Below are 12,415 nucleotides of genomic sequence, written 5' to 3' on the forward strand. Positions count from 1 at the left end.
GAACAACTTTTGTATTGTGTCCATGTATACAAAAACACTTTATATTGTGTGTTTTAGATCGATCTAAAAGCTGCATAATGATACTTACCAAACAATTGATGGCATATCAATGTAGCTGTGATTGTCCTTCATATAGATATATCTACCACTTTGGTGAAAGTGTAGGTTGATTATATTTAAATAAATATCAGACTATACCAAAATCACAACACTTCTCTGAATTCAGCTTGGACTTCAGAGGGTTAACAGGGCGACTCTTAAAAAAAGTTCTGACTAATTTCCATCAACACATCATGTGTGCCACCAGGGGAGTTAGAACTTTGGACCACTGTTACACACTGTACAAGAACGGATACGAGAGTCTTGCTCCCTCCTTTCGGGAAATCGGATCATTCCGCTAACTCGCTACTTCCTGTTTTCAAGCGGTGCATCGGTAGTGACGAGGGACGTAAAGTGGTGGTTGGACCAATCAGCGGCCGCACATCAGGGCGCTCTGACTGACATCGACATGTTCCAATCAACTTCCAGTGACGTCAGCGAGTTTGCAGAAGTAGCTGTGAGCTTCATAGCTAGGTTAGTCGATAGCATCGTTCCCACGGTGAAAGTTTTGTTATTTCTGAACCAGAAACAGTGGGTTGATAAATCCATCCGTGGTGCTCTGAATACGCGCATGGCCACTTATAACGACGGTCTTATATCCAGAAATATGGACAATTACAAAGTGGCGTACAATCTGCGGAGGGTGGTGAAGCACTCTAAATGGATGTACAGGAACAGAGTGACAGATGGAGCAACAGGACACCAGATGCTCGGTGGCAGGGGCTGTGGACTATTACGAACTACAAGAGTAGCCCCTCCCCAGCCATGAGGGTGGACGCCTCCCTAGCCACCCAACTGAACTCCTTTTATGTGCGGTTTAAGGACGGCAACAACACCGCTAGCTCACCTGCTTATTGGAGTTACACCACTGGGGATGAGGGCGCACTCTGTGTCTGAGCATGAGGTCATGATGGCTCCGATGCAGGTGAACACAAGGAAAGCTGTGGGCCCAGATGACATATCTGAGCGAGTTCTGAAGATCTGTGCTTAACAGCTAGCCCCAGTGCTCACAATGATATTCAATGCCTCCCCGGCTAAGTCGGTGGTCCCGTCCTGCGTCAAGAGGTCCACAGTCATCCCTCTCCTGAAGATCGCCTCTCCTGCCTGCCTGAATGACTACCGCCTGTTGGCTCTCACCTCGGTTGTCATGAAGTGTTTCGAGAGGCTGATTAAGGATTACATCTGCGCCTCCCTCCCCCGCACCTTGGATCCGCTGCAGTTTGCGTACTGGCAGAACAGATCCGCATACGATGTGGTCTCCCAGGTACTGCACATCACGCTCATGCACCTTGATGGCTTGGAAGGGGGCCCATGTGAGACTGCTGTTCATCGACTATAGTTCAGCTTTCAATACCATAGTCCCCACCAGATTGGCTGTCAAGCTGCAGGAGCTAGGACTGAACACTCTGCTGTGTGCCTGGATCCTGGACTTCCTCACAGCCTGGCACCAGGTGGTTAGGGTGGGGAGGCACATATCCAGCTCCCTCACCCTGAACATGGGGTCACCCCAGGGCTGCGTCCTCAGCCCCCTACTGTACTCACTGTACACACCACTGCGTGGCCAAGTCCAGCTCCAACAAGATCATCAAGTTTGCTGACGACACCGTCATGGTGGGCCTCATGAATGACGACTATGAGAAGGCCTACATCGAGTAGGTGGCTGACCTGTCACTCTGGTGCCAGGACAACAGCCTCCTCCTGAACTTCAATTAAGGAGCAAATTGGTGACTTGAGGAGGGGATTACAACCGAGGAAACACGCGTCCTTGGTGATTAATGGGGCTTCTGTCGACAGGGGGAGCAGCTTTAAGTACCTGGGAGCCCACATAGCGGAGGACTTAACATGGACTTTACATTCAGACACTGTGGTGAGAAAGGCGAGGCAGCATCTTTACCACCTCAAGCAGCTGAAGAAATTCAGGGTCTCGGTGAGGATCCTCAAGTCCTTTTACCCTGGAGTAGTGGAGAGCATCCTGACAGGCAACATCGTTGCCTGGTTTAGGAACTGTACTGTTCAGGATAGGCGGCTCCTGCAGAGGGTGGTGCATTCAGCCGAACGTACCACTGGCACTACCCTCCCCTCCCTGACTTATACACCAGGCGGTGTAGTAGCAGACCCCACAGGATCCTCACCACCCCAACAATGGACTGTTACAGCTGCTGTGGTTGGGCAAGCGCCTCCGCAGTCACACAGAGAGGACAGAGAGACTGAGACAGAGTCTCTTCCCGCAAGTCATAAGGACTGTCAATGCTGAACTCATCAGGGGTCCTCACTGAGACACAGGCCCCACTGCCTTACTGTATGTAGCATATTCTACTGCATACTGTGGTGCATTGCTGTTCTGTGTTACTGTATTGCTGTGTCGTACTACTGTATACTGCACATCTTCACACACACACTACCTCACTTTATTTACATATCTCTATATACAAGAGCCTATCCCATATACAAGTCCATTCCCATTATTTCTATTTTGTACCCCCCACTCTGAATTACCTTTGAGTTTATTTTAATTTACTAACTGCATTGTGTTTTAGGAATCAGTTAATTAGGTAGAAATTAGATAGCATTGTGTTCAGTTTAGAACTTATTGTGCATAATCTCTGGGTGTGTTGCAATGATATTTCACTGTATATATGTATGGAAGTATGTGACAAACGTCTTGAATCTTATTGGACTGGATCGGTTGATCAAGTGGGAGGCTATAGTGGATGTTCCTTGGTCAAAGGTTTACCTGCGCACAGGGACTGACACTCCACACCAGCTGTGAAGTTGGGGCACAACAGGCCTCCGCATCAATCCCAGCCACCAGGGGCCCCTCTACATCCTGCTAGCCACCGGGGGCCCCTCCATGTCTCCGCAAGAAACCAGGGCGCCCTCCACATCACTGCCAGCAGCCCAGGGGGCTCTACACAACTGCTGTCAGCCGAGACCAGCTAGGCCTTGTATGACCTGTTCAAGATGAGCTGCGAGGGTCTGGAGGCTGACCAGAGGGGCCAGCTGCAAGAGCTACTGACCCCGAGACCAAGGCCCTCTATGCACAGAGTTCAGTCTCACCATTCCAAACATTGGAGGCGGGCCACATCAGGGTTCACCAAGACCCTCCGCCGACTTCGGTGTCGGTTTCACTGGCCAGGATGTCGCCAGGACGTGGACCTTTTCGTTCACTGATGAGACTCCTGCCCTGCCCAGAAGGGATCAACTCACTGCTCACATGCCCCGATGCAGCACAGCGGGTGCACGTCGACATCCTGGGCCCCTTTCCCCATCTCCGACTGGGGGAACTGCTACGTTCTTGTGGCCAAGGACCACTTCATTAAGTGGCCAGAGGTGTACACATTTCCTGACCAGACCACCTCCACCATCGCCAAACATCTGGTCAACAAGATGTTCTGGCGCGTCGGTGCGCTGAAGAGTTGCAGTGAAGTAGCGGAACATCAAGGCTGCAGCTTTCAGCGAGGTCTGCCCGCGGCTGGGAGTCAAAACAGTGAGACTGGGACCTCCACCGGCCACTGGTCCTGTGGGCATACCGGGTGGTAGTTCAAGTCCACCAAGAGTGCTCCCGCAGCGCTTGCATGTTTGGACATGAATCTGTATCCCAGTCGATTTGGTGTTCGGGCTGAGCCCGGAGCCAGTCTGACCTACTCCCACAGCCTCCGCGAGATGCTGAGGGAGGTGCACGGGTTGACCATGCAGGCACTGGCAGATGCTGGGTCCCGGCCGAAGTGGGCCTTTGACTCCCGCTGCGGGGGACTTTGGACAGTAGACCCACACCTGGGTCCCAGGTGCAGAGAGACAGAAGGTGCTCTTCTCCAAGCTGTCGAGCCAGTGGGTTGGGCCTTGCTCGGTGCTGGAACAGTTGTCGGACATGGTGTACAGGGTACGGCTGATCAAACGGAACTGGGTGATGGTCCTCCACCATGACTGGCTCGCTCCATACAGGCCCCTAGCTCCCACTGAGGAGGTGTGGGGAGTTGAGGAACAACTGTGTGCGACTATTCCAACCTCTGATGCCGGAGGAAATCCCCAACGGCAACGCCAGCTTCCCAAACACCTGCGGGACATTGTACTTGATTCATGGGTTGAGGATAGCTAACCTCTTGGGTGGGGGCAGTGTAGTGTTCCGAGGGTAATAGTGGAGTGCCTATTCTAGGGTGCCCCGGGGTGAGGCGGGAGGAGATGAGGTGAGGGTCCAGGGGGAAAGGGGGTTGTTGGCTAAGATGTTCTTCCTGCTAGAGTTCATCAGGAGTGGTTTGAGTGTTCGTATAATAAACCTGTTCTTGTTTTACCACTGAAACAACTCGTCAGAGTCATTCTCCATCTCCCCTCACATTACAATATGTGATCCCCTGCAGCGAAACCCACTATGTTGCGCATTTCTAAAATCGCCTAAAGCCACCAACTAAGTTGAAAAAGCCATTCCAGAAGATCAGATTTTTCCAGATGTGTACCTTTGTGGTTTTTTTTTTAATCTCTCAACCTATTTTCAAAATAAAGTTTGTATTATAAATAGCAGATAAATGTAAAACCGTCAAGTTAAATATTCCAGTTAGATTACATGGTGAAACACAGTTCACTTACCGAGATGCTGAACAGCGTGAACACCGATTGATCCCTTTAAAGCAACCATCCAGGTGAAGATCTTTCTCCATATTCCATGTGAAGTAAAGTCACAATGTGACACCGTTTTGATAAGAGTTCAACCTTTATATTTTACACACACCTGGATACATTGTTGTGTAGGCGGCATATATAGATCAACGAAGAAGAAAAGCTGATGTCACTTCCGTGAACAGATGGTTAAAGCGCAATACCAGAAGCCTTCAGTTTCACTTGTCTATGATGCGACGCTGGAAACGACAGCGATACTGCGTTATCCCGGACTTGAAAATTTCAAACAGCGGATTTCCACCTGAATCTGACGAGAGAAACTAAATACTTTCAAGAACCACCGGAGGAGACAGACGATACGCCTGTTGTTACAACAGAAGCATTTTCTACAAGAAGCGATTCCCAAAGCACAAGGAAATGTGCTCCGAGAGGGGGGTCTACAACTCCATGATCAAGGTTTCCGAGAACACCTGTGAGTGCCTCAACGTTTCTTTGGGTGGTCTTGTTCAACGTGCAACAACCACATCAAGATGCATTACAGTTTTATCTTCTCTCAACAGGTTCATACATGGTCTGAAGAGGTGATGTAAACTTTGGCTCTTCATCATGGAGAGACATGAAAGGGGTTGACAAAAGGCTACAGCAGAAATTAAATTATGGGTTGGTCAACTATTAACATTCCTATGCGGTTTTGGCTATTTGGCATACACACATTTATATATTAAATTAAATCTATATATCTCAGAGCTGCGACATTTTAAAGCTGTAACTTGGTAATGACAAGGATGCAGCCAACTGTTTCTGATTCTTCCCTTTTAAATGCTGCTGCCAAAAAACAAAAAAAAATGTCAAAAGGTACCAAATGTACCTAAAATCCACAGTGGGCCACATATGTATGTAGACCACCTATCCTTATTTTAGTCAGGGAGGGGCCCTAAGTTCTTTCATTCAGTTAACTTGATTTGCAATAAAGAACTTAAGGTAACGTTCTCATTTCTCTGTTACCTTTAAACTATCTTGGGTTTATTTACTAACTTGTAATGAACTGCAATATCACTATTAGATTATGTTTACTTAATCCAATTATCAAATCAACACACTTATCAACATTTAAGTAATAAGCTTACTGCAATGAGATAAGCATATCACTCCTTGACCAAACTATCTTATGCTTAAATACCTCGAGCAAAAGGAATAAGCAAACATCACTGTATTCAGTTTTTAGAAAAAAATAAAACAATATAAAATCCTCTTTCAATTGTGAAAATGCAAATAAAAAGCAATAAAATTCAGTCCCCTTTATATTTGACCCTTTCCTTCTCTTAAATAACTTAAAGTTACCGCAATAATTCCCTTCAACAGAAAAAGAATAATCTACCGAAAAATGCAGGTTACCTTTAATTCAAGTTCACACCAAACTCAGTGGGACGGACACACACACACACACACCAAAGTGAGGAAAAGTCCCTCCGTTGCAGGCCTGATGCGACGCTTGTGAGCGGAGGGGCCCAAAACTATTTGGCCGCTTCACTCCGGAGAGCAACCAAATAAAAGTGCGGTACCTCGTGCAGGAGTTGTGTGTACTTTGCCGGTCTGTCGATCTCCGGTGAAGGACAAGATGGCAAACAGGGGTCCGGAGATGGTCCGCCTCGCTTAACGTCAGTCCCAGGATCTCCGAGCCTTGACCTCAGAGCTCACAACACTGTCTGATGATTCACTGTCTGATGATTCACTGGCTGATCAATCATCAGGGTTTCCACGTCGAAAACCACGGACTGAAGCCGATAGAGTAGGATGGGTTCCCTTTGCAGAGTTCATTCACCCTCCCAATGAATGCCAACAAGAACACACACTCTTGCGCTTTTTGCACACCTCTCATCCAATCACCTCAACCAATGAATGACCAGTATGACTGATATTCTCGAATACCACTTCCTCTTATTACTACGAACTTTTCAAAATAAAACAAAATAGTTAAAACTATACATCTGTGTCTTTCAAACTCATTGATTGCACCGTGCCGTGTTATTCTCCCATGAAATAGCTTTTTTTTTTTTTTAAACCATATTTATAACATTTCAACCGTTATCTATACATAATTTACATAAGAATGTACGGTATTTTTTCACCTGTTTAGATAAATAAAAATGATAAATATTGATAAATAACGCTCCGCCCAACGCCCGTACGCTGCACTAACCTGATGTAGTTTGGGCGTGAGAGTGTTTGATCGACGACTACACATAGGACATGCTCACAACAATTTAAAACAGAACGCTAAATAATTGAAAGAAATGTAATAAATATATCTTTCAAACAGAGATCTGTAATGTTCTGTACACTTTTTAACTGTATTCCTATTTTGACGGATTGGAAATTATTGATACAGAGGTTAATGTGTAAGGTTGGTTGTATACTCCAAAAATATTTATTTTTGGTGATTTTTTGAGTAGTTTCATATTTCCATTTTTTTTAACACTATATGGCTGTTACTTTTTCATTATGGCCAATGGTGTGAGATAGGTGATTAGCGTTCAAGATTGAAGTTATTTTAACATGAGAACCGCCACACCCAGTGTTTGACTTTTCCTAAAATTGTGTTCTGTGGCACCCCCTATTTTTAAAAAACACTAAAGATAAAACCAGATTTAAAAAAAGGGCATTTTTACTATAATCGCCTGCAGGTAAAATTATGTCTCCATTGTCGTGGAGACGGCCCCTGCACCTGCAGGCACCCAGGTATTACTCAACGCTATAACTTAAACGTACGGTATCTACACTGTTTGGCTCACTGCTTATAGACACTATTTCTATTTTTCATTTCAGAGAAGACTAAAGCAGAGGGTTGTTTACGACGGAATAATAATAATAATAATAATAATAATAATAGGTAGGCAGCAATACACTGGGTCCAATTTATTACAGTTTTCTAGTTTCTGTGAAAGGCAGCACAAGTTACAAACACAGTGGAATTGGGTTTGTTGCTCTTCTGACGTTCAGTTGAAATACCCCTGAAGAACGGTGTTTAAAGAATTACGATCGTTCCTGGGTGACATTTTAAACACAAAGGAAAAGGTTGGTTCCTCCAATGGTTCTTAGAACTTTCTGCGGTGCAAAAATGTCTTCTTTGAGTGATCATAGCTTCCAGCGTATTGTAAAACGCAGCACAAGTTACAGTTTTTCAAGTTCGAGCACTGAGTCTACAGTATACATGCGGCTACTAAACTTTCATGGTATTTTTATAACACAGTGAGCCAAGTCATCTGCTACATGGTGGCACATACTTGGTGTCAATCATTCACCAAATAAAAAACAATATACAATAACATAAAAAAGCCTTATATAATATTATACAATTACGTTTAAATAAGGAATAATAGGCGATTTGTAAAAAAAAAAAAATGTTGTTAAAAAAGTGTGCCTGCACAGAATTGTGGGTTAACATATGGTACTTACGGTGCATTAAGGTGTGCTGTCATTGCAATGTTTTCATTTGTTATGGTGCTCCGACACTAGATTTTTTCAGTTATAGCATGGGGGTCTGTTTTGCTGGTAAAGATTTGATTTCGGCACCAGCTGATGCTGGTCATTTTAAACTGTGTTTTCCCAGTTTCGCTCGTTACATCACTGTTAGCTGGTACCGGATAATAAATGGATATTTGGCGTCATTTTTTGGCGTAAAAATAAAGTTTTTTTTTTGGCCCTGACATCACAGGGAAGATCTCTGCTCGTCCCAAACACATTTTTTATCGCCTCTGGGACGACGGGACGCTGATAGGTTCGAGCCCTGCTCGGGTTGTCCGTCTACGTGGGCTGTCTGTGAACGCTACGCAGTCCAAGTGGCTGGAGCAAGTCGCTAGAGGGGACTGGCTTCGGTCAGAAGAAGTTTGGACTTGTATGCCGTCGGATGATGATGTCACAAAGCAGCCAGATCTAGAAAGTAATGAAATTAGGACAGTTTTTCAGTATTTTCTGCTCCAAATGTAGGTCGATATTGATCAAACTCCAACGACAAGGCATCTGAAAGGTCCCGGTTCCAATGAGACCCCAACCATGTCAGTGCGTTCCGCCGTTGTCGTGTTATAGATACTTTTACCCCGAAAAATCAAAAGTGCTGAGCAATAAAAATTTGCCTGGTCTCTGCTGGACAGAAACTCAAATTACAACTCAAATGGGCCCTATTTAAAAATAAATGCCCGACCCCACAAACAAATTCGTTATTTTATTAATTTATTAATCCTCTCACCCTCCTACCATTTCGTTCCTTTTGAAGAACGTTTGATTTTCTAGGATAAATTGTTGCCATTTTTTTTATCGACGTTTCATCTAGACCCTAATTGGAATTAAATGCAGTTATTCATTATGTTGTTGTAAAATAGTAGGTCCTACCTTGGATGGGAGAGAGCTAAGCGTGGCACAATACTTTGCGACTGGACAATCTTTTTTCAAAATGTGAATAATATCAACTGACACCTTGTGGTGAATAGAATAATTATATTATAAAACCAGAAGAAAAAAACAAAACGCTGAGCAACAAGAATATCCTGGTCTCTGCTTGGGGGGTCCACCGTCCTCCGATCATGCTGTGTTTGACTCCTAATACCGACACCAGGCATGGATCCAAGGATGGAACGGGAGGGAAACTCTGCTCCATGAAATCTACATCCTTTGTAATGGAAGCACAGGGCCGTTTTCGTGATTTGGAGGCCGAGGGCAAAGACCAATGAGAGGCCCTTCTCCATTTTGCTTAACGCAATCATAACTAGTGTACAACAACTTTTTGGAGGCAGCTCTTTTCAGTGAACAAAGCAACAGAACTAAAGGACAGACTCAAATGAGAGTTCTAACACTTCTAACTGAATAACTTTAAATCCCCTTCAGGGAGTTAGAAGAAGACCATATTGCAATAAAAAGATTGCCACATTGCCACATGTTGTTGCATGAGGCACCAATTAATGGCAATGATAAATTAATTCATTTAAATTAATTTATAAACCCCTGGACTTCCATAACTCATACGTGTTTCAGCAGTGTTTCAGTTTCTGGTCGTGTTCACAACTTTCTGCACATTCGAAACATCACACATCTTTCTGTGTTGGGATGATTTTCGGGAATCATGTACATCTCAACTAGGTTATCGAAGCTGACTGAAAACAAGAATACAACACATTTTGGCCATAGCCCATTAAAACATTGATCACATTTATTGGAGAATGGGCACAGGACACACCGGGTTTCACAGAGAGGCTCAAGGTGTTCATTGTCCATGTCCAACTATGGAGTTTACCGACTGGAGTGACGTTGCGCGTCGAGCAAGCGGACCTTTCATAACTTCATGTGTGTGTGGGGGGGCTCCTGGACACGGGGTTTTACGCGTAGGCACGCCGGTTAAAGCCAAGATCCAAAAGCATTCAAATATTATTTTGGAGCATCCCCGTGTGCGTACTTAAACCAGTAATTCCCTTTTGCAGCCCATGCCGGGGGTGTGCACGGTGTTTGCAGTCCGGATCGGAGACCTACATCTCAGTGCGACAGGCGCTCAACCTGGCGGAACGCTCGCTCGGTTCTGGTGCAGAAAGCAGAAACGCTGTCTGGAAAAGCGACACCCAAAAGCAAAAACACAGATTGGATGACTGATCAGTTGCATCTTGGAAGCTCTTATATAGACACCCTTCCGACAGCGCCGTCCATGTTTTATAAGGAAACACAAATTCACGAGGCCCCAAGCAATTGTCTTCTCATGCCTCATGGTAAAACCGCCTTCTGTGGAAGCGAAGGTGGAGACCGGAGCTCCCAGTTTCCACAAAGCCGCTGCCCCCGATTGGTATGCCTCGAAGCCGAGAAACGGGTCCAGACAGGGTCGCTACCGGTCGTCTGGGCCGAGGGAAAGCTCACCAAACGAATTCAAAGTGTTTTATTTGTCAAGTGTACAGTACAACAGAAGGTCATTCGGTACAAGGAAATTCTTGGGGCACGACAGGCAGCAACTACGTAGTGGTCATAAAAATATCAAATAACAAGGCAAATATAAGGAGGAAATACATTTTTTAAATAAAATAAGAATCGAATTTAAAAAAAGCAACAGTCGTTGTTACAAATACGGGCAAGAGGCCGCCGTGTATCTACATAAAATGTAAAATTAGAAAATAATCCTTCAACGGAATCTAAAAATTGGAACATTGTAGCAGTTCCAACAGAAATTGGTCAGTCTATTGCACAAGATATGGATATAAATATAAAGTGAAGGAGTGCCGGTGGATATGTACATGTAGTTGTGGTGATGCACATTTAATTTACATAGGTGACTACAGATGTTGCAGGTTGCAGGGTGGAAATTGTCGGTGAGTCTGGTAGTCCGTGCCCGGATGCTCCGGTAACGTTTACCAGAGGGCAGCGGCGTGACCAGTCCGTAGCCTGGCTGGCTGTAGTCCTTTATGATTTCCGTGCTTTCCAAAGGCATCGTGTGTGGTAGATGCCTTATACTGAGGGGAGGTGGCAGCCAATGATGCGCTCCGCTGTCATCGCCACCCTCTGGAGCGCCGTGCGATCAGCAGCGGAGCAGCTGCCGCACCAGGCGGCGATGCAGCCAGTGAGAATGCTCTAAATGCTGCATCGGTAGAAGCTGGTGAGAGTCCTGACAGACGCGCCAAACTTCTCGAGTCTCCTCCGGAAGAATAGACGCGTTTGGGCAGTTTTTATTGCGCGTCAGATTGCCTGGACCAGGAGAGGTTTATTTTCTTTTCTTTATTTTATTCATTCATTCACACCACCCCAATACTCTTTTTGCAGTTCCTTTTCATAACGATTACCTTTCTAAAATAAATATTGTTATTTTCTTTATGTAAGTTTCATATAGGCCCTAATTTGAAATAAATTAATCTATTCAGTATTTCTCAGCGCAGGGCTTTGCGACGAGAATATCTTTTTGTGAATGAACAATGAATAACAAAGCACAACATTGATAAAAATAATCTAATTTCAGAGAGAATCTACAAAAAAACCACTAGATTACGGACACAAACTACTGCTTTGGGTTTGCGGTAGTTCTGAATCTTGGTTTTGATTGGAAGACCAAACTCGGGTCAGCACTGACCAATCAGATCGTGCCTGCAAGGCTTTATCATAACGCTGCCTAGTGACCGCATCATTTTTTAGTTGGTGGAAACCTTGGTGATCATGTCTGGAAGAGGTAAACAAGGAGGCAAAGCCAGAGCGAAGGCCAAGACTCGCTCCTCCCGTGCCGGTCTCCAGTTCCCCGTTGGCCGCGTACACCGACTGCTGCGCAAAGGCAACTACGCCCGGCGCGTCGGCGCCGGCGCCCCCGTCTACCTGGCGGCCGTGCTGGAGTATCTGACCGCTGAGATCCTGGAGTTGGCTGGAAACGCTGCCCGCGACAACAAGAAGACCCGCATCATCCCCCGTCACCTGCAGCTGGCCGTCCGCAACGACGAGGAGCTCAACAAGCTGCTGGGCGGAGTGACCATCGCTCAGGGCGGCGTCCTGCCCAACATCCAGGCTGTTCTGCTCCCGAAGAAGACCGAGAAGGCCGCCAAGGGAAAGTAAATCTACTGGACCATTTCGACAAACAACCTAAAGGCTCTTTTAAGAGCCACCCACATCTTTGTAGAGAGCAAATCTTATAAACCTACTTGATGATTAAGTTAAATAAAGTTAGTTATTGTGCTATAGTACACGATTCAGGTTG

At 45.5% G+C, this 12,415-nt stretch overlaps 1 protein-coding gene across 1 annotated transcript; it reads left to right on the top strand.

Annotated features, from left to right (window-relative positions):
* Window positions 1-11,886: 11,886 nt before the first annotated feature.
* Window positions 11,887-12,273, top strand: LOC307246956 (histone H2A-like; the record flags this gene model as incomplete). The annotated part of the gene is made up of 1 exon (XM_080023011.1): window positions 11,887-12,273. One exon carries the CDS (start codon window positions 11,887-11,889, stop codon window positions 12,271-12,273), a length of 387 nt encoding a protein of 128 aa, XP_079879137.1.
* Between the last annotated feature and the right edge of the window lie 142 nt (window positions 12,274-12,415).

Source organism: Zeus faber (genome assembly GCF_960531495.2).
Source record: "Zeus faber genome assembly, chromosome: 22".
NCBI lineage: Eukaryota > Metazoa > Chordata > Actinopteri > Zeiformes > Zeidae > Zeus > Zeus faber.